General features: G+C 35.8%; 1 protein-coding gene across 1 annotated transcript in view; it reads left to right on the forward strand.

Moving 5' to 3' along the window:
• Nucleotides 1-6,281: 6,281 nt before the first annotated feature.
• Nucleotides 6,282-23,903, forward strand: part of CLUAP1 (clusterin associated protein 1) — a 45,438-nt gene continuing 27,816 nt past the window's right edge. Inside the window, exons 1-5 of the mRNA XM_044657987.1 lie at nt 6,282-6,329; nt 15,192-15,303; nt 16,071-16,155; nt 18,215-18,394; nt 20,023-20,118. Coding sequence (XP_044513922.1) covers nt 6,308-6,329; nt 15,192-15,303; nt 16,071-16,155; nt 18,215-18,394; nt 20,023-20,118 — 495 coding nt within the window. The 5' untranslated portion in view covers nt 6,282-6,307. The remainder of the gene's footprint in view (nt 6,330-15,191; nt 15,304-16,070; nt 16,156-18,214; nt 18,395-20,022; nt 20,119-23,903) is intronic.

Here is a 23,903-nt window from a genome sequence, read left to right on the forward strand (position 1 = left end):
ATGCTGGTGATGGAATACTATTGTGCTAAAAGGAATAATAAACTAGAGGAGTTCCAGGTGAACTGGAAAGACCTCCAGGAACTGATGCAGAGCGAAAGGAGCAGAACCAAAAGAACATTGTACACAGAGTGATATACTGTGGTAAAATAGAATGTCATGGACTTCTGTACCAGCAGAAAGCAATGACACAGGACAGCTCTGAGGGATTTATGGTAAAGAACACTACCCACATTCAGAGGGAGGACTGCAGGAGAGGAAACATATAAGAAAAACAAACGTTTGAATGCATGGGTTGAGGCGGACATGATTGGGGATGTGGACTCGAAACTACCACACCAATGCAACTACTGACAATTTGAAAATAGGTCTTGAACAAGGACACATGTTAAAACCAGTGGAAATGTGCATTGGCTACGGGGAGAAGGGGAAGCGGGGGGGGGGGGTGAAGGGGAAAGTAGGAGCTTGAATCATGTAACCATATTAAAAATGAATATTAATAAAAAAAACAATCCAAGATGAAAGTCCTCACAGTATATAGAGATGTTAAGTTAAGGGAAAAAGAGGGTAGGATCACTGTAAGATCTCTGAATAGATTCCCTGATACATTTGTTCATTTTTTTTTCTGCTTGGAATGTCCTTTCTCCCTCCTCACCTATTCAAGTATTCTTCTATCTTCCAACACTCACCTCAAAATGCCATAACCATTTCCCCACACTACTCCCAGAAATGATCTCTTCCTCATTTATCAGTTCTAATTTTTAACTTTTTTTTATCTGTACACAAGTTCGATCTCCCCTCAACAAACTGAGTTCCTTGAGGTCAGTCAGCAACCATATCTAATCTCTGGATCCTCCCAATGTCCAACATAGAATACACTTAATAAATAATTTAAGTGAATGAATGAATGTGAGAAAGCACTTTAGAAAGGACAAAAGTCTTTATGAATGCTACTTCAGAAACCAGTGCCTTTATTTTAGGAATCACAAGCAAATAATTCTATAGATCATCTAATATTAGAGGGGTATAAAGGACATATTTTTTCCTTTGTAAATTTTCTTTCTTTTTGTAGTACTTTTTTTTCTCCTCTATATGCCCTACCTGATCTTTCCCAGAACAGCTTTATAAAGTCTTGCTACTCTTTCTCTGGGTCATTTTAGCTCAGGAAGAGAATACACACACACACACACACACACACACACACACACACACACACACACACACACCTACACCTACAAAGCTGTTAGACAAACATGTTCCTAACCTATTGGCAAGAGTGACCCACTCTTGAGTGAATAAGCAAACCTTACTTTACTTGTCAGGCTATATCCTGCACTGGCTTATTTGTGCAGTGGTTAGCAAGAACCCTGAAAGTTCTCTCAAAAAAAGTTGGTGAGGGGGCAGCTGGGTAGCTCAGTGGAATGAGAGTCAGGCCTAGAGACGGGAGGTCCTAGGTTCAAATCTGACCTCAGCCACTTCTCAGCTGTGTGACCCTGGGCAAGTCACTTGACCCCCATTGCCTACCCTTACCACTCTTCTGCCTTGGAGCCAATACATAGTATTGACTCCAAGACGGAAGGTAAGGGTTTTAAAAAAAAAAAAAAAGTTGGTGATCATGAGTTGCTTGTTCAGTCTCTCATTCTTAGCTTTCAGTGTACACATAAAAGGTAACTTCACCAATATGGGGATGTCTAGAGAAGAGGAAAGGGGAGAGCCAATAAAGTAGCAGCTGCTCAGCACCTTTGTGCTCTAAATTGAGAAAACTATAGAGACAGGATAGTGTTTCATGGTTCCCCAATGTTTCACTTGAGAAAACATCATGTTCCAATAGGAGAGCCTCTTCTATTTTTAGGTGAATACCCAGGTAGGACTAAGAGCTTTTCTAAACCCACTACCCATTTCACTTTATTTTCCACAGGCAAATAAGAGACTTGTCTGATTGTCAAGTCTTGTCATTTGTTTTTTTTGTCTTGACCATTCTAAAATTTCAATTCAGTTTCTAAGATAAAGTAATAGTAGTATTCCTATCACTAATGGTATAAAGCTGATGATGTAAGCCTCAATTCCAATTTCAGAAGTCAGTCTGTATTAGGGGATACTCTATTTTCCCTAAATAATAGCATATTTCTGACATCCAAATAATAACATAAGTGGTCATAATAGGATAAGTTGTCAGTGATCATTATGGGATCTAATCAATTCCAGAATAAAGCCCTGTTGGGTTCTTTTGGCAAGCTGGAAAAAAATCCTAGTAAGAGTTAATATAGGGGGCAGCTGGGTAGCTCAGTGGATTGAGAGTCAGGCCTAGAGACGGGAGGTCCTAGGTTCAAATCCGGCCTCAGACACTTCCCAGCTGTGTGACTCTGGGCAAGTCACTTGACCCCCATTGCCTACCCTTACCAATCTTCCACCTATAAGTCAATACACAGAAGTTAAGGGTTTAAAATTTAAAAAAAAAAAAGAGTTAATATAAGTGTACTTGTGTTCTTTCAATCTAAATGGCCAAAAATTTTGACATCTCACTGATACCTTTTTTACAAATTTTAAATAGAAAAAAAGAGAACCAATTCTAGTGCTAAACTCCCCTTCCCAGTAAACAGGGACTTCTCTTGACCCTTTGATCAAACTTTCAGTAGAAGACTAATTTTAAGGACAAGCAGGAAAAAGAGAAGGAATTTTTTTTTTTTTTTTGGAAATTACAAAGCTATGAGCTCCTCCATTAGATTGTAGACTTCCTGAAGGCAGGGACTGCCTTCTGTCTCTTTTTGTATCCCCTGTGCTAATCTCTATGCTTGACACATGTTAGATAGTTAAAATAATGTCTTTTCCAATGTTTTGAATTCCCAAATTTTGCAAACAACTCTGCCAAGTGATTCTAGGATGTCTTGCCATACATCTATGTACTACATCAGTTGTCCCTTTGAGAGTCTTTGCCAGCCTCATCACCTTTTCTGACTTAGAGGTATTCCACTGCCATCATTCCATTGCAGTCTTCCCAATTCAGGCCTCCCAGGGCTGTTCTCCTGAGTGATATGGTTCCTGTCCTGAGAAAAGGTCAAATTTAGCCTATAATAGCTATGTACCACAGGAGTTATGATCTCAGGCCTACCTATAGATGGAGTGGCACTTCTGTAATTGAGACATTAAATTTCTTGACAAGAAAGTATTAGAGTGTGTGTGTTTGTAATACTATAACTACCAGTCTTTTAAGGCATTCTTCTTCAACTCCCTGGTATTAGTTCCTACTATCAATTCTATCAATTCTTCAGGTAAATATTCATGTTCAAATACCTCAAATACTACCAGAAAAACTTCTTAAGTTATTTTACTTGTTTAACTACAATTTTCTAAACCTTTCACATTACAATGCAATATTTTAAATATCTTTAATATCTAATATTTATTTATTAGGCTCTAATATTAGGAGACCTCTATGATTTACAGCCACAAAATGTGATGATACAACTTAACTGCTTGTACTTTTTTTTTTTTTAATTATAAAACCCTTATCTTCCGTCTTGGAGTCAATACTGTGTATTGGCTCCAAGGCAGAAGAGTGGTAAGGGTAGGCAATGGGGGTCAAGTGACTTGCCCAGGGTCACACAGCTGGGAAGTGTCTGAGGCCAGATTTGAACCTAGGACCTCCCATCTCTAGGCCTGGCTCTCAATCCACTGAGTTACCCAGCTGCCCCCAACTGCTTGTACTTTTAAAAGATTGTGCCACATGTGACATCATTAATACCTCCCAAATATTAATTCAGGCTATAAAAAGCATGTACAAGAAACAAAGCTCTGTGGAGTGAATATGTTGTGCATAATCAATACAATTTTAAAGTACCAAACATGAAGTCCAAATCATAAAAACAGTAACTTTTTCCTTATATTACAATATATAACAATTATGCATGAAGTAGATATTTAAAACTTATTTACAAAAACATAACACATCAACATATTTTAACAGCAGGTACATGGCATAATAATTTTTTTAAAAAATTAGAATTTTTTTCCATGGTTGCATGATTTATGATCCCCCCCCAATTCTTTTTTCCTACTTCCTGAAGCTGACAAGCAGTTCCACTGGGTTATCCATGTATCAGTGTTCAAAACCTATTTCCATGTTATTCATATTTGCAGTAGAATGATCTTTTAACATCAAAATCCTAATCATATCCCTATCAAACTACGTGATTGATCATATCTTTTTCTTCTGCATTTCTGTTTCCACAGTTCTTTCTCTGGATGTGGATAGCATTCTTTCTCATAAGTTCCTCTGGATTGTCCTGAGTCTCTGCATTGCTATCAGTAAAAAGTCTATTACATTCAATTGTGCCATAATGTATCAGTCTCTGTGTACAATGTTCTTCTGGTTCTGCTCCTTTTGCTTTGCATCAATTCCTGAAGGTCTTTCTAGTTCACATGGAATTCCTCCAGTTCATTATTCCTTTCAACACAATAACATTCCATCACCATCAGATACCGCCACAATTTATTCAGCCATTCCCTAATGGATGCATAACAATATTTTTGTGCTAGCAATGGACAAGGTATGAGAAACTTAATCTGGAGAACTTATAGATATACTTAGTTTAAGAAAAAAGTTTTAAATAATAAGAACAAATAGGGCTTTCTTAGAATGTTACCTGGGAAAATAATTATAGTATATAATTTAGAAACAAAACAAAACTATCTGTGCATTGAAAAAAATCTGCTCCCTTTGGGGAAAAGATGAAAAACAAAAGACAAAAACTTAGTTGAGTTCCATAGTTGGTAGGTAAAGTAAGCAAAGTAAAATACATGAAATTCCCCAACATTCACAAACTGTTCTGCTGGGAAAAACAAAAACAAAAAATTGAAGTAACACCAAGGTGTTATTACCACAATAATACATTCTTTCCCTAGTAAGTTTCACAAACTGTTCTGCTTGTTTTTGAGGGGGGGAATAATTAAAATTATACCAATATGTAATAATTGCAATAATATAGTCACTAAGAGGAGAGGGTAATAAAAGGAACCAGATGCAAGGTTCATTCAAAATTTCCACTAAAACACTAAGGCTTAGAAAAGTAAAAAATTTTGAGCAGGAGAAACAACCAAAGAAAGGGGCGGGGAGGGATGGAAATAAGTACTAAAGAACTGTCTCCAAAGTGTAAAGCGGTTTTCCTGCTCCATTTAGCACAGTGTCCAGCACTTAGTAGGAGCTTAATAAATGCTTGTTGACTGACATTTGTAATAAGGGATAAAGAAGATTAAATTTGGTCCAGGTAGTTTGATGCCTTCTCCTGAAATGACAGTTCCCTATGGCAAACAGAGGCTGTGGCAGAGACAGAAACTCAAAGAGATAATGACATAGAGGTATAAAGACAGAGGCAGAGAACGGGTAGCAGAGATGGAGGAGACCTATTTGTTCCTTTCCACTAGACTTTCAAATCACGGGACCTCCTCCTCCTCTTCCCCGTTCTTTCTTCCTCCCGGATGTTTTCAAGAACTAATCCTAGTCAAGTACAACCAGAGTTTCCTACAAAACTTCCGGTTTCGTGCATTCTGGGAATCCGGGTTTCTTGCCACTCTCAACTCATATGCATGCACACACGCACGCATGCATGAGCACTCATGTATACACACGTGTGCGCACACATACAGATAAAAGCAAAATGTGTACGTAGGCATGTACATAAATGTGTGTGCATGTGCATATATACATACACATACACATATATACAGATACATATAACTATATACAGATATATATTTATTCGTAAGTATATATACACATAGTTATATGTATATACACATATTTATTAATATATTACAATATTGTAAATCTATTATACATTTGTTATATTAAAATGTTGATATATTTCTATAGATACGTGTATACGTATATAAATAAAATTATATATGTTTGTGCATGTGTGTATATGATATGTATATATATGTAGGGGGTGGGAAGTTATGACACTTTTTGCTGGGTTACCTGTCCTCTTGGAAAGGCATCCTTTCAGTTCTAACCAAAGCCTTAGGCGCCTAGATTTGGGGAGGAGGAAGAGCGTGGACGTAAAGTCCAGCCTCCACGGGTTTTACATTCAGGGAACTAACTTAACCCTTTGCGCAGGCGCAGACCCTCAGTCCTTCTCATTCTACGTTTGGCCCCTACCGCGAGCCGTCGCGGGCTTCCGTTGGTGATTGCCATAGCGACCAGCTGAGCTACGCCTCCTCTTTCTCAACTCTAGGGATGGCGGCTAAAGATTGAGGTTCAGGGGCTCGCCAGTGTAGAGGTCGACTGAGGCCACTAACGGGATCACCAATCATGTCTTTCCGCGACCTGAGGAGTAAGGCAACCCCCAGCCCCCGACCTGGGCCTTGCTCTGTTCCCTGGGGGTGGGGGCGGAAAAGGGAGCCGTGAATCTTGGCTGCTCGAGGCTGAGAAGGCTGCTTCTGGATCCTTGTAGTCCCCTCAGCAGCCGTCTTGGCATCTCCGCCGCCCAGGACTCACCAGAGAGGAGGAGGGAGCGAGTGAGCAGCGGCTGTGCCTAGGCTGACCCTTACCGAAAAGGCGTTGTTATTGATGGTGGCCATCATGCTTCAGGCCTGCACATACCGTACCTCTTTGCTAAGTGCTGGGTGATGCTGGGGCTTTATAGGCAACGTGAGCAGAACCTAGCCTCTGGAAGGACCTTTTTACCATTTTCATGCCTTTAAACCTTAATTATTAAATAACTAAATTTAATTAGTGCAGTCGGTGGACAGAATACTGCAGGAAAGGATTCTAGTGAGGCTTAGCCTCAAAGACCAGCCCAGATTAGACAGGCTCACATCGGAAAGTGGGCCACCCCGTTTTTGAGCTCATAAAAATTTGTTAAGGCTGGAAAGATTGTAATCTTTGTGGGTAGAAAAAGAAATTATTGGCCCTTGGAAATATTTTAGGAAGTATTACCAATGCAGGTTGCCATCCCCCCATTCCTCCTCCCACCCTAAGAAGGTTTTTTTTTTATTGCCTTAGTCACAAAAATTCATCTGGTGGCCATCCTTCTGGTGATGAGTGAAGGAAAAATAAAATATAACGAGCTATACAAGGAGACAGTAGATTGTCTCATCCAGTGTTTTTGAGTTCTACCTCTCCATTAATGCTTCTTTTAGCCACTTTCTCTTTCACTTCTTCCCCAGCCCATCTCCTCCCTAACTCCCATCACTATCAACTCTTCATCCACTTTTGTGAAAATATCTTTGGACAAGATGCCTGTAGCTTTATATAGGGTCTTAGGTAAAGTAGATTTCTTAACAATTGTAAACTATTTGATCACTTCTTTTTTGCCCCTGCTCAGAAAGCTGTTTTCTTGTTCTGATAACAAATCCTGCTAGTTGAATGTCAAATATTTTCTCAGAAACTCCTCCCCACTTTTTCTCTGTTTGATTTTTTTCCTCTACCTTTCCCATATTTGTTAAAGTTATTTTTTTATCCCAAATTGCTGTTTGATAGGATCTTATATTTATATCTTATGATAGAACTTCTGTTTCACTAACAGGACCCCGGATCATCTCCATGTCACAAGAGGATTTTAGTTGAGGAAGGTGATAATAATCATAATAAAAACTGTCAGTACCCATATAATACTGTCCACTTATTTTACAGTAGAGGAAACTGAGGCTTAGAGAAGAGAAGTTCTTTGTCTAAAATCTCATAGAAAGTTAGTGGTACAGCTGGGTGTAAAGGTTTGGGACAGGGTTTATTTCACTGTAGTACAGTGACTCCTTACTATTTGATATGACTTCAGGGAAATTTGTAAGTGTCCTTACTAAATATATCCCTCACCCAGGGACCTGAAATTCTTCCCTAGAGATTCACTTTATTGAATTAATTAATGATTTTCCCTTCATTCACTTTTTTAAAAAATTAAGATTTTTTCTATTATCAAGCATTTTTTAATACTTTCATCTCTCCTTCCCTCACAGAAAATAAAATACAAAACCCTTATAACAAATAAACCTAGTCTGGCAAAAACAAATATCCATATTGGCCATATAAAAAATGTGTCTCTCTCTGCATAGTGGAGAGGTGATCTCACTCTCATGAGGTGGATAGCATTCATTTTTAAGCATCTGTCCTCTGGAGTCATGATTGATTGCTGTATTGAACACAGTTCTTAAATCTTTCAGATTTGTTCATTTTTACAATATTGATATCATAGTATAAATTGTTCTCCTACATCTATTCATTTATAAGTTTTCCTGGGATTTTCTGAAACTATTCCCTACGTTTCTTGTGGCACAATCTTTTACTATATAGTGTAATTTTTTCAGCCATTCCTCAATTGATGGGTACCTTCTTATTTTCTAGTTCTTTGCCCTCACAAGAAGAGAGCTGATATAAACATGTTTATATCAGCCTTTTCTCATTGATCTCTTTTGAGTATAAGACTAGTAGTATTACCACTGGGTTAAGGGGCATACATAGCTTAGTGACTTTTTGAGGATAATTCAAAATTACTTTCCAGAATGGCTGTATTTATAACTCCACTGATAAAAGTATCATTGTTTTCTCACAGGCCCTCCAACATTTGTCATTTTCCTTTTCCATCAACTTTTCCAGTCTGATGAATATGAGGTAGATCCTCAGAGTTACTTTAATGTACATTTCTATAATTAGTGATTTGGAGCACTTTTCCATATAGCTATAGAGAACTTGGATGGCTTCCCTTGAGAATTGCATATTCATATTCTTAGACCATTTTCCTTTATTCACTTTTACAGTGCAAATATAATTGGAAAGGACATTATCATCAGTCAGCATCACCTTTTCTATATTCCTTCCTCCAAACTCTCTTGGAGATAACACAGATAATTAGACTCAAGCTTAAAGCAAAGTGGGACAGAGGATAAACCTCTCTATAGTTTTACCAAGGGCCAACCTTGTTAGGCAACATTAGAGAGAGAAGAGGTAGAGATACTTGAGAAGAGCATTGTTGGAAGATTACTGGGCATTTCTATGCATTTGTGGGACACTGTGATGGACAAGACTGGTTTTGGAGTTGGGAAGATCTTAATTTGATTCATGATTCATGACTGGGTTGCCCAACTTTGGAAAGTTACTGGACTTTTCTGGGCATCTTATTTTATAGGTATAACAATGTCCCTGATTACTTCACAAATGTTTATGAAGATCAAAGGAGACAAACTTATGTAGAAGAAAGAGCTTTTGGAGTCTAGAGACCTGGGTTGAAATCTCACCTTTGAGTTCTGCTAGTTATATTACTATAGAGCAGTGGTTCCCAAACTTTTTTGGCCTACTGCCCCTTTTCCAGAAAAAATATTACTTAGCACCCCTGGAAATTAATTTTTAAAAAAATTTTAATAGCAATTAATAGGAAAGACAAATGCACCTGTGGCCATCACCGCCTCTCTGGATCGCTGCAGCACCCACCAGGGGGTGGTGGCACCCTCTTTGGGAATCACTGCTATAGAGAATTCATTTTCTCTAGCTTAAAGGATTTTATCTAAAGCACTTTGTGAATATAAATCAGTATATCAGCTATTATTTTTAAGTGAGATAGTAGAGTACTTTGTAAACTGTTCAGTGCTATGCACTATCATTTATTATGGATTTAATGTAAGAATACTAAGATGAAAATAGTAAGCAAAATAATAGTTAAATTAGTAGACTTTTAGAATAAATTTTATAATTCTTGGCCATCACATCTTTCCAATGTTTTATGTATATGGGAAAGACTTTCTCTATTCCTTTCTCAAAAGTTGGCTTTTGGGCATAACAGATTCCAAGAAGTATGTGAAGGTAGGATCTTCCTCTTTTTTTTTTTTCTTTAAAATTATTTATTTATTTAAAATCTTTTTCCATATTTCCATGATTCATTTTCTTTATCTCCCCCCTCCCCAGAGATGACAAGCAATTCCACTGGGTTGGGCAAATATTGTCACTTGATACCTATTTCCATATTATTCATTTTTGCTATAGAGTGATTTTTTAAAAGCCTAAACCCCAAATCACATACCCATATATACATGTGATAAGTGATGTCATATGTTTTGCTTTTGCATTTCTACTCCCATAGTTCTTTCTCTCAATGTGGATAGCATTCTTTTACACAAGTCCTCTAGGAGTGTCCTGGCTTGTTGCATTGCTACTAGGAGCAAAGTCCATTACATTGGATTGTTCCACAATGTTCTACTTTCTGTGTACAATTTTCTTCTGGTTCTGCTCATTTCACTCTGCATTAGTTCATTGAGATTCTCTCAGTTCATATGGAAAGCCTCCAGTTCATTAATCCTTACAGCATAAATAGTATTCCATCACCATCATATACCACAATTTATTCAGCCATTCCCCAATTGAGGGACACTCCCTCATTTTCCAATTTTTCGCCACCACAAAGAGCACAGCTATGAATATTTTTGTACAAGTATTTTTCCTTATTATCTCTGAGGTACAAACCCAGCATTGGCATTACTGGATCAAAGGGTATGCATTCTTTTAAAAGCCCTTTGTGCATAATTCCAAACTGCCTTCCAGAATGGCTGGATTAATTCAAAACTCCATTAACAATGCATTAATGTCTTGATTTTGCCACATCCCCTCCAACATTTATTATTTTCCTTTACTGTCTCAATCTGCTAGGTGTGAGGTGGTTCCTCAGAGCTGTTTTGATTTACATTTCTCTAATTATGAGAGATTTAGAACGCCATTTCATGTGCTTGTTAATAGTTTTGATTTCTTTATCTGCAAACTGCCTAGTCATATCCCTTGACCATTTGTCAATTGGGTACAAAAAAAATTTGATTTTTTGTACAATTGGCAGCTCCTTATAAATTTGAGAAATGAGACCTTTGTCAGAGGTTTTCGTTATAAAATTTTTAAAATTTTGGTTGCATTAGTTTTGTTTGTACAGAAACTTTTTAATTTAATATAATCAAAATTATTCATTTTATATTTCGTAGTGTTTTCTATTTCCTGCTTGGTCTTAAATTCCTTCCTTTCCCATAGATCTGGGTTCTATGTTCACCTAATTTGTTTGAATTCTCTCTTTATATTTATGTCATTTTCCCACTCTGAGTTGACCTTGGTATAAGGTGTAAGATGTTGATCTAAACCTAATTTCTCTCATACTGTTTTCTAGTTCTCCCAGCAGTTTTTGTCAAATAGTGGGTTCTTGTCCCAAAAGCTTGGATCTTTGGGTTTATCAAACATTATCTTGCTATTGTCATTAACCCTAAGCCTATTCCATTGATACACCCTTCTGTCTCTAAGCCAGTACCATATAGTTTTGATGATCACTGCTTTATAGTATAGTTTGAGATCTGGTAAAGGTAGGCCTCCATTCTTAACATTTTTTCATTATTTCCCTTGATATTCTTGATTTCTTGTTCTTCCGGATGAAATTTGTAATGATTTTTTCTAATTCTATAAAAAAAGTATTTTGGTAGTTTGATAAGTATAGCATTGAATAAGTAAATTAATTTAGGTAGGATTGTCATTTTTATTATATTAGCTCATCCTAACTGTGAGCAATTGATGTTTTTCCAATTGTTTAGATCTAGTTTTATTTGTGTGAAGAGTGTTTTTGTAGTTATGTTCATATAATTCCTGAATTCGTCTTGGCAAGTAGATTCTCATGTATTTTATCTTGTCTTATTTTATTTTATTTTTTAAATAAAAAAAATTAAAAAACCCTTACCTTCCATCTTGGAGTCAATACTGTGTATTGACTCTAAGGCAGAAGAGTGGTAAGGGTAGGCAATGGGGGGGGGGTCAAGTGACTTGCCCAGGGTCACACAGCTGGGAAGTGTCTGAGGTCAGATTTGAACCTAGGACCTCCTGTCTCTAGGCCTGGCTCTCAATCCACTGAGTTACCCAGCTGCCCCCCCCCCCCCACGGGCCTACTTTTATTTATTTATTTATTTTAAATTTTTTTTATTTTTAAAACCCATAACTTCTGTGTCCTGGCTCCTAGGTGGAAGAGTGGTAAGGGTGGGCAATGGGGGTTAAGTGACTTGCCCAGGGTCACACAGCTGGGAAGTGTCTGAGGCCGGATTTGAACCTAGGACCTCCCGTCTCCAGGCCTGACTCTCAATCCACTGAGCTACCCAGCTGCCCCCCCTTGCCTACTTTTAAATGGGGTTTCCTTTTTCTAACTCTTGCCTCTGGGTTTTGTTTGGAAACATATGATTTGATGGCTGATGATTTATGTGGGTTTATTTTGTACCCTGCAACTTTATTAAAGTTATTGATTGTTTCTATTAGTTTTTTAGTTGATTTTCTTGTGTTCACTAGGTAGACCATCATGTCATATGCAAAGAGTGATAGTTTAGTTTCCTCATTGCCTACTTTTATCCTTTCAATTTCTTTTTCTTCTCTAATTACTATTGCTAGCATTTCTAGTACAATATTAAACAGTAGTGGTGATAATGGGTTTCCCTGCTTCACTCCTTATCTTATTGGGAAGGCATCTAACTTATCCTCTTTGCAGATGACACTAGCTGATTATTATTATTCCTATTGACTCCCAGAGGAGCATAGGGCCGCAACCATCTCATACCAAAGGACTCTGTTCTGGGCAACTTCCACCAACTGGGCATATCTTTGCCAGGTCTGTTTTGGCCTTCCGACTTTTCTCCTCCCTGGTGGGTTCCATATTTTTTTTTTCATAGCGTCCTGACTGATGGGATACTGAATTGTTCTTTCCCAGAGTCTGGTATTGGAGATCTTTTCAGGTCATCTGGTGTTCAAGATTTGACATAGGCCTGGAGTTTGTTGGCTTTTGCCAGCACGCGTCATGGACTCTGTTGGAGAGCAATCTTCCAGACTAGGCGATCTTTGGTTTTGTTGGTTTAATGAGGTTGCAGTTTCTATAGCAAGTGAGATTTTTACGGGATGAGGTTGCTAGCCTCACGCCCAACCCTCCTCCTTTTTCGACCGGGCTTGACACTAGCTGATGGTTTATAGTAAATACTGTTTATTATTTTGAGGAAAGGTCCTTCTATTCCTATGCTTTCTAGTGTTTTCAATAGGAGTGGGTGTTGTATTTTGTCAAAGGCTTTTTCCTCATCAATTGATATAATCATGTGATTTCTTTTAGTTTGGTTGTTGATGTGGTCAATTATGTGGGTGGTTTTCCTCATACTAAACCATCCTTGAATTCCTGGTATAAATTCCACCTGGTCATAGTGAATAATCCTTGTGATAACTTGTTGTAGCCTTTTAGCTAGAATTTTATTTAATATTTTGCATCTATGTTCATTAAAGATATTGGTCTATAGTTTTCCTTCTGTGTTTTTGGTCTTTCTGGCTCAGGAATCAGTATTGTATTTGTATCATAAAAATAATTTGGTAAGACTCCTTTGCCTATTTTGTCTAATAGTTTGTAGAACATTGGCATTAATTAATCTTTAAATGTTTGATAGAATTCATTTGTGAATCCATCTGGTCCTGGTGATTTATTCTTAGGGAGTTCTTTGATGACATTCAATTTCTTTTTCTGATATGGGATTATTTAAGTGTTCTATTTCCTCCTCTGTTAATCTAGGCAATTTATATTATTGTAAATATTCATCCATTTCACCTAGATTGCCATATTTATTGCCATATAATTAGGCAAAATAGTTCTTAATAATTACCTTAATTTTCTCTTCATTAAAGGTGAGATCACCCTTTTCATTCATGATACTGTTAATTTGGTTTTCTTCTTTATTTTTCTTAATTAGATTAACCAATACTTTTTTTTTCCAAAATACTAGCTCCTAGTCTTATTTACTAGTTCAATAGTTAGATTTTTATTAAGTTTTCCTTTGATTTTTAGGATTTCCAATTTGGTCTTTATCCAAGGGTTTTTAATTTTTTTTTTTTTTAGACTTTTTTTTTTTAAACCCTTGTACTTTGGTGTATTGTTTCATAGGTGGTAGATTGGTAAGGGTGGGCAATGGGGGTCAAGTGACTTGCCCAGGGTCACACAGCTGGGAAGTGGCTGAGGCCGGGTTTGAACCTAGGACCTCCTGTCTCTAGGCCTGACTCTCACTCCACTGAGCTACCCAGCTGCCCCCGGGTTTTTAATTTTTAAAATTTGTTCTTTTTTTTATTGCATGCCTAATTCATTAATCTCCTCTTTCTCTTTTTTGTTAATATGGGCACTCAGGGATATAAATTCTCCCCTGAGTACTGCTTTTAGAGTATCCTCAAAATTTTGATATGTTGTTTTCTCATTGTCATTCTTTTCAATGAAATCATTAATTATTTCTATGATTTGTTCTTTAACCAACCAGTTTTAGAGAATCAGATTATTTAATTTCCTATTCTTTATTTTTCTCTCCATATACCCTTACTAATTATAATTTTTATTACATTATGATCTGAAAAAGTTGCATTTATTATTTCTTCTTTTCTGTATTTGTTTGCAGTGTTTTTGTGCCATAGTACATGGTCAATCTTTGTGAATGTACCATGTGCTGCTGAAAAGAAGGTTATTCCTTTTTATTCCATTTTACTTTTCTCCATATATCTACTAACTCCAATTTTTCTAAGATTGCATTCACATCTCTTACTTCTTTCTTATTTATTTTTTGGTTTGATTTATCTTGATCTGATGGTGGGAGGTTGAAGTCTCCCACTAGTATAGTTTTACTATTTATTTCCTCCTTAAGATCCAGTAGCTTCTCCTTTAAAAATGTGGGTGCTGTACCATTTGGTGCATATATGTTGAGTACTGATATTTCTTTATTGTCTATACTGAGGGCCTTCTTTCTTAATCTGATTAATAAAAAAATCTATATATTATCCTGAGATTTCAACTAATTCCCTCTGTTAACAAAAGTTGGGTTAAAAAGAGAGGACAATTGCTTCTTGGCCTTTTAGCTAAGTTCAAGTGTAAAAAGAAAGGATAACTAGTTACCATTATTAATGGAAAAAGGGGACAGTGATTATAGTAGTAAATAAAGTTCATAGTTAATCCTCCAAGCTCCATATTAATCAATTGGTAATCTCTTTTACCACTAAATTTATAAGATTTTAAACAGTAACTAGAGTTATTATTTTGAGTTTTCTCTCTTTCTTTCCAATTGAGAGTCTTATCAACCATAGCAGTGAAATAACCTAAAAGTTCAAAGAATGGAATGTTAAGATCCTAGATAACCCATAAATTAGATAAACTTCTGAAAATATAGTTATTTAGAACGTATTTTATGCTCAATAGATTTTACAGAAATGATGAGGGCCCTGGGATACCCGCGACACATCTCTATGGAGAATTTTCGTACACCAAACTTTGGACTTGTATCTGAAGTGCTTCTCTGGCTTGTTAAGAGGTTAGTACTTTGTTAATGGTTAAATTTGATTTCTAGATTTTATTATCATTGCTTTTACTATTTGTTGCTTTCACACTGTTTTGGAGCATACAGACTTGCTTAATTAAATTAGAGTTTAGTGGGATCATTAGCTAAAAATTAAGAGTTTAGGAAAGGTATGAGAGAATACATTAGCCCAAAGGAAGATATTTCTTAGTAGGTAATAGGTGTCTCAGTCTGGACATCCAGCCACACAAAGACTATACTTGGCAGAAAGTCTGTCTTGAAACTATAATTCTCTTATTACTATGATAATAATAATTTGTATTTTTCCTTTTTTTAAAATATCTGTTAAGATACATCAAGACTGAGAAAGTTAACACCAAAAAATTCTGTCATTGTTTTCATGAATATATTATTCTTAGTTTAATGTATATCTGGGCCAAGAATTGACTGCTTATTTAGTGACTACCTATTTATGTCATTTAGAAGACTTAAGTCTGAATTTGAGTTATGAACAAAATATCAGTTTTGCTTTGCACACTGAGCCAAAACTTAAATTTCTGAATTTTACTTATTTCTTGGTCTGTTCACATAGGTGTTTAGCCAATAATATTTTGTTGTAATATTGAAGCTTTGGTATTGAATATATTCTTTACTTTGCTCATTTAGCTAGGAATGTGTAGATATATGCATTGTCCATTTTCTGCTTTCCAAATGTGTCAGCTTCACATGTTCCACTCAGTAGACCTTCTACCCTTTGATTTGTGTCTTTCTCCTGTCTATAGGTATGAGCCTCAGACTGATATCCCTTCTGATGTTGACACAGAGCAAGATCGAGTTTTTTTCATTAAGGCAATTGCACAATTTATGGTTAGTTCATAGTTTTCATTGTAAAAATCAAGGAAATCAAATATAGATGACTCCTAACTAAAGCTTATTTCAGGTTCTTTTCTACAATGTTTTTTTTAATTATTTTAAAAAATTATTATCTTTCATTTTCACATCACCTACATCTCCCCTTGTATCTCTTCATTCTGACTCCCTCCCAGAGAGTCATGCTACTTATTACAAAGTGTTAAAAAGAGGAAGAAAAGAAAACAAATTCAGCAAAACCAATCAACATATTAAAAAAGTCTGAAATTTGCAGCATTCTATTCCTGTGGACCGCAATCCTCTGGAAAAAATCAGAGGAGGATGGTGAAGGATGGAGGTGGCTTGTGGGGAATGTCTTCTCATAACTCTTCTTTAGGGATAAGTTTGTTGCTTAATTTTGCAGTAGTGTTTCTGTTCTTTCCATTTACATTGTTATAGTCATTGTATCTATGTTTTCCTAGCTTTTCTTCAGTTCTTATAAGACTTTCTGTGTTTCTCTGTATTTATCAGGCTCATTGTTTCTTACAACAGTAACATTTCATATTTATGTACCTCAATTTGTTTAGTCATGCCTAGTGATATTGGTAAATGTTCAACAGTTGCCTAACTAGAAAAAAAGACGTCTGATACACTTTTAAGTTTAATTTACATTATTAATATTTTCATAATTACTTTCTTAAGTCTAGACAATCAACCAAATGATAAATCAAGCCTTGATTTATAGCATTTGTCAATTTCCAAGGTTAAAATGCTCACATTGAAAACTTAACTATTGACTCTCACGAGCTAATTTAAGCTGGTTCAAGCATACCCCTTGCCATGCTCTAATCCATAGACATCTATTTTGTTTTCACTTCTTTGCTACCATAAAGAAGACCTGCTAGAAATATTTTAGTATATATTTTCTTTTTGTCACTGATCATCTTGTGGTATATACCTAACAATAGAAACAGTAGCTTTTTAGTCACTTTATTTGCATAATTCCAAATTGCTTGCCAGAATGACTATACCAATTCACAGCTCCATCAACCATGCATTAATGTACAAGTTTTTCCACAATTCCTCTAGTACTGATTATTCCTATCTTTTGACATTAGAGATTTGCTGGATATGAGGTGAAACTTCAGGGTTATTTAGATTTTTTCATAGCATTTTCTAGTCCTGTTTTTCAATACTTTTTTTTTTGTTACGTTTGGATTCCAAGCATCTTCCTTCTCTCCCTACCCCATACTTAAGAAGGCCAACATTTGACACATGTATATGTGAAACTATATACAATGCATAGTTCCATATATCAGTTCTTTTTCTAAGGGTGGATGTCATCTTCCATCATTAGTCCTTTGTAGTTGATTCAACTATTCATGTTATTCAGAATAACTTAGTCAGATTTATTTTTTGAATAATATTGCCATTACCATATACAACATTCTCTTCATTCTCATTTCTCTCTTATTTCATGCAAATCTTTCCATGTTTTTCTAAACTGAACCTCCTCATTCTTTCTTTTTTTTTAAAATTTCTTCTTCTTTTTCTTTTTTTAAACCTTTACCTTCCGTCTTGGAATCAATACTGTGTATTGGTTCCAAGGCAGAAGAGTGGTAAGGGCTAGGCAATGGGGATCAAGTGACTTGCCCAGGGTCACACAGCTAAGAAGTCTGAGGCCAGATTTGAACCCAGGACCTCCCTTTTCTGGGCCTGATTCTCAATCCATGGAACCACCTAGCTGCCCCCCTCCTCATTATTTCTTATAGCACATTAGTATTCCATCACAATCATATGTCACAACTTATTTAGCCATTCCTCAATTGATGGGCATTTCCTCAATTTCCATTTCTTTGCTACCACAAAGAGAGCTACTATAAATAGTTTCTTTTCCTTTTCCCCTGATCAGGTTTTATTTCGTTTTACTTAATGTGATTATTAATATAGTATCATAATTAATATAGTGTTATTCTGCTCCTGAAGGTTTTCCTTTTAATCTAGACTTGTTTCAAGTTGTACATATAGGATTTTTATGAAATGGAAGATACCTGATTTTTTTTCTTTCTAAAAATAGGCTACCAAAGCTCATATAAAACTCAACACTAAGAAACTATATCAAGCAGATGGATATGCAGTAAAGGAACTATTGAAAATCACATCAGTCCTTTATAATGCTATGAAGACTAAAGGAATGGAAGGCTCTGAAATAGGAGAGGAAGATATCAGCAAATTCAAATTCGATCTTGGCTCAAAGGTAAGGCAAAATATATTCATATAATTGTGAAATAAAATTATTTCATTCACTTGTTCATTCAAGAAATAATTATTAAGCACCTATAAGCAGTGATGGCGAACCTTTTTGAGATGAACTGTTGGCCTGGGCTCCCCACCCCCCCAACCCCCAGACGGGAGTGTTGTGCCCACGCCCCCAGACCAAGTGCTGTGCCCCTTCCTCCCTTACTCCACACAGGGGAAGGAGAAAGCACTCCCACTGGGTTGCTAGGTAGAGGGGCGAGTGATGTGAAAAAAATGTTGTCAGACATGGTGGAGAGGGAGAAGGGAGCAGCTCCGCCCAGGTCCCTCTGCCTTTCTAGTAATGAATTCTGGGGGTGGGGAGGGAGGGTGGCTGTGTGCCCACAGAGAGTGCTTTGTGTGCCATCTTGGGTACCCTTGCTATAGGTTCACCATCACTGACCTATAGTGTTTAGTGGAAAGAAACCCTGGATTTGAATTCTGAAAATCTGGGTTTGAATTTCAACTTCATTTATTAAAGATAATATTTGAAAAGTATTTAATAACTTTAAAATATCATAGAAATCTCAGCTATCATTATTATCATCATGGCAAAATCTTCCACTCTAGGCCTTAGTTTTCTCATTTATAAAATAAGGATAAATAATAATTGCTTTAACCATCTTATAAAGACCGAGTTTTAAAGGCAGAAAGATGATGGAACAGATATTCAGGGAAGAGGAGAGAGATAAAGTTCATCTCAACCTTGGAAATTCATTTTTATGGAACAAACTTCTAGCCACAGACACTTTCACATAAGTGGGAAGGGCATTTATTTTAGAGAAAGGATATCTGCCACTTAATAACTTTGTTATTAAGGGCAAGTCATTTCATCATTCTGAACCTCGGTTACCCTAGGTAGAAAATGTGGATAATAATAAATGATCTATTTTCTTCCATGTTTTGGTGAAGAGAATGCTAAAATTCTATCTAAATGTAATAGGACTCTTAGTTGCTTTCCTGATGAAATGTTTACCTAGGACCTAATCTTAATTTTCTTAATAGTTTTCCCTTGTCTTATTAATTGCCTTTCTTTCCAGCATAGAAAAGGTCCAAGTAGCTCCTTGAAAGAAACTACTCCTCTAACACTTAGGTCTGTATCCCTCAAACCTATCCTAGATTTCCTCATCTTCCCTGACAGAAAGGGACAGATCTTTGTAATTAACCTTTCAATGATTACAAAAGCATTTTCTCCAGAAGAGATTGGAGTAAGGGTGGGCTTCAGAAGTGATGCAATTTCAGAACAAGAAGGAAGACCTCTGTAATTACCTGACAAAGGTTTTTTACTCAGAGGCTTGGGCAAGTAGGGATACTAGAACATTCCTGTTACTTCTGAATACTATTAAATTCTAGCACTGTTCTTCAGGTTGTCATAGAGAGAGATGTGGGAAGTGTCTGGTTTTCCTCCTGCTACTGACTCCTAAGAGCTTTTATCCAGAAGACAGGGTGTGGATAGCTATGGGTAACTGGGGATTATGCTAATAGAAAGTCAGGATTACTGTTAACATTCTGATTATATGCATCTTAAATTTTCAAATCACCTATCTAACATAGGATATCATTGAAGTTTTACATTTTTTTTTATTCCAGATTGCAGATTTGAAAGCAGCTAGACAGCTTGCTTCTGAAATTACATCAAAAGGGGCATCTCTCTATGATTTACTTGGCAAAGAAGTAGAGCTTCGGGTAAGCAATGTTCAGAGAAAATAATTGTTGCTTAATTTCTGTAATAGATAAAATATAACATTTACCAAGGAAAACAATATCCAAAATGAAAATCACAATGTCAAAATATTCTAGATCTGTTACTATGAGTAGTACTATCAGTTATAAAAGGACCAAAAAATGATTGCTACACTTTTTCTTATGTTCAGTTAAATTCAGCACACTTCTTTCCCCTCACTGGACAAATCTTTTATTCACTCCTATAGCTTCTTTTCCCCTTCCTTGGAAAGGATAGCTGCAAATCTGCCTGACTTTTTTTTAATTATTATTATGAAGTTGACAAACATCCACAAACTTGAACATTTCCTTATATAAAGAACAACAACAAAAAGGATTATATATAACACTGTTAAACACAGATAGTTTTTAAAAGATTATTTTAAATTTAACTTGGTAGTTCTAATATTGCTCTGCTTTTGAAATTCCTTCTGCTCTCTTCTGAATATTTTTTAGAGTTTTACTCATGTTCTTCTCTTTATTTTCTTTTTACAGTCACTACTTCCCTCTGTGAGAAAGGACCATAATTAAGCAAAATAAATATAAACTTTGGCTATGTTTGTAAATGTATAAATCATTCTGTACTTCAAGTTCATAACAAGAGTTGGGAAGCGTGATTAATCATTTTGGAATTGCAATTATCATTCAAATTTCTCTGAATTTGTCTTCTGCCATTCTTAAAACATCATACTATTCTATTAAAATACCATATTTTATTTTATTTTTTTTAAATACCATAATTTATTTAGCCATTTCCCAGGTAGTGATGGTCACTATCTTTGTTTCCAGTTCTTTGCTACAACAAAAAGTATTGTTATAAATGTTTTTGTGCATATGGATTCTTTCCTTTTTCTTTGATTTCTTTGAAATACAAGTCTAGTAGTCATATTTCTGAGTCAAAGGATATACAGTTTGATGATTTTGGAGGCTTAGTTCTAAATGGCTTTCCAAAATGGCTGGACTAATTATTAATTAAATTGTTCTGCCTAGCCTATGACAGCTCCTCTGTTTGTTATTTTCCTTTTTTTTTTTTTAATCATTTTTGCCAATCTGATGAGTATCAAATGGAACCTCAGAGTTGCTTTAATTCGCATTTCTTTTATTGTTAGTGAGAGAGTATTTTTTTCATATAGTTGGTGGACTTTTTTTCTTTTGAGAACAACCTTATTGTAACCTTTGATTTTTTATTTGTTGGGGAATGACTCTTGTTATGTTTTTTTAAAATTTCCTACATAATTTGGTTATCAGATATTTATCAGAAAAATTTAGTGCAAAGATTTCCCCCAGGTTATTGTTTCCCCTTAAATTCTAACAGCATTGATTTTGTTTACACAAAAACTTTTCAATATTGTATAATTGAAATTGTATATTTGCCTCTTTTTGGATCTTCTCAATCCCTTGTTTGATCAAGAATATTTCCCCTATCCATAGTTGAGAAAGATATCTCTTTCTCTGGTGTTTAGTTGGGTGATAACACTGATATTAGAAAAGGAGCTAACACAGGATTTGGACTCTAAAATCTATCTCTCTGATTCTGATGTCATCTTTCTTGTTCCAGTTCTTAATTTTCAATACCATGCTAGCATCTCTGGATGTCCCAGTAGTTCCTCAATTCAATTTATTTAAAACAGACCTGATAATCTTCTTTTTGAAGTTCATTCCTCCTTCTCCATCTCTTTTTCTGTTGATGACATCCTTATTCTCCCAGTTGCTAGGGATTACTATTACCAATGAGTCTTCCTTTTCCTCCTGAAACTCTGTAGTCACCTTGACCCTTTTTTCTCCTTTGCCCCTTATATCTAATTAGTAACAAGTCCTTATGATTCAAACTGCAGTCTTTGTACAGTTTGTCCTTTCCTTTTCATATCCATTGTTCTAATTCAAATCTATATTCCTCCTCACCTGGATCATTAGTGTAGGCTGGACAAATTCTGGCAGATTTTATTAAAACTTTATGATTTCTGTTAACCTTTCCTGCCTTATTTCACAGTATTCCCCTTCACAAATTCTACATTTGAACCAAAGTGGACTACTAGCTGTTTTAGATTTGGTACTCTCTTTCTCCTTTGCACATTCATACAGGTATATCCTATGCCAGAATACATTCTTTCTTCATCCCTACTTATAATTCTTATCTTCAAGGCTCAGACCCCTTGTCTATTGCCCCTTCTCTAAACTATGTGCTCTACCTCCTCAAATGGTCTTTTATTATGCTTATTTATATAGATGCTATATTCTCTCTGGTAAAGTTAAGCTCTTTGTAAGTGGAGGTTGCTTTATTTTTGTCTTGTATTCCCAGTGCCTTGCAATACTCAGATAACCAAATGAATTTATATTATATATATGCCCTTCAATGAGGCATACTGCAACCCATCCATGCCTGCCCATCCTTTTGGATTCTTGCCTAAGTCCTCCTACAAATTTGCTATAGAGATCACCTAATGTGCAGGAGGACTAATTCATTTCCTTTGGTATCATAAGGATACCAGGAAAACACTTGTGGTATCTTGTCAGTTATCTCTTGCTTTCACCATATCACTAGTCCATCTTTTTCTTTTTTTTTCTTAAATTTTTATATTTTGTCTTTTTTTAAATTACATGTAATAACACATTTTAATATTTGTTGTTAAAATTTTTGAATTCCAAATTCTCTCCATCCCCTTACTCCTCCTCCTTGAGAAGTTAAACAATTTGATATAGATTATCCATGTGCAGTCATGTAAAACATTTCTATATTAGCCATTACCAAAGAAACATGACCAAAAAACACACAAAAAAATCAAGTTTTAAATAAGTATGCTTTGCTCCTGCATCAGTTGTTTTCTCTGGAGGTTGTAGCCCTCAGTAGTGAGAACGGATCCCAGTAAAATCAAAACCATAGCCTAGCTAGAATCAGTCACATAGTCCCATGATCTCACTCAAGGTTACTAACCCCTCCCTGCTGTATTTGGTAGAAACTGCATATCCTTCCAAGAAACTACTGATGTAGGAGGTCTATGAGAATCTAGGTTAGATGATTACACATTGACATATTGATTAATTATCCTATAGAAAACTTTGTTTAAGCTTCAGTAAGGTAAACTAAGTCATCATTGTACCAAGATTGTAAATCATTACTAACCATTATCTATGTAAAAAGATTACCTAGTCCTTTAGCTTATGTAACATTGCCCTATAATATACTAGCTGTAATGAAATAAACTTCTTCATGATGCACTCACTATCTGTGCCTTGTGTTGCCCTCCCAATCCCAAACTCATTCATCTCTCTCTTTCTGTCTCAGACCCACAGTAATGTTGTAAGACTGGCTCTTATAGGAGATGGATAGCATTTTTCATCACAAGTCCTACAGAATTGTCTTAGATCATTATATTACTGAGAATACCTAAGCCATTCAAAGTTGTTCACCATACAGTATTGCTGTTACTATGTACAGTGTTTTCCTGGTTCTACTCTTGTCACTTTACATCAGTTCATATACGTCTTTCCAGTTTTTTATGAAACAATCTTATTCATCATTTCTTATAGCACAATACTTCCACTGCAATAATATACCACAACTTGTTCAGCTATTTCCCAATTGGCAGGCAGTCCCTTAATTTCCAATTCTTTGCCACCACAATTAATTGCTGCTAGAAATATCTTTGTACCAATAGGCCCTTTTCCTTTTTTCAAAAAAAAATCTCTTTGGATATATGCCTAGTAATGGTGTTGCTGAGTCAAAGAGTATACAATTTTATAGCTTTTTA

This window comes from Gracilinanus agilis, chromosome 1 (assembly GCF_016433145.1).
Source record: "Gracilinanus agilis isolate LMUSP501 chromosome 1, AgileGrace, whole genome shotgun sequence".
Classification (NCBI taxonomy): domain Eukaryota; kingdom Metazoa; phylum Chordata; class Mammalia; order Didelphimorphia; family Didelphidae; genus Gracilinanus; species Gracilinanus agilis.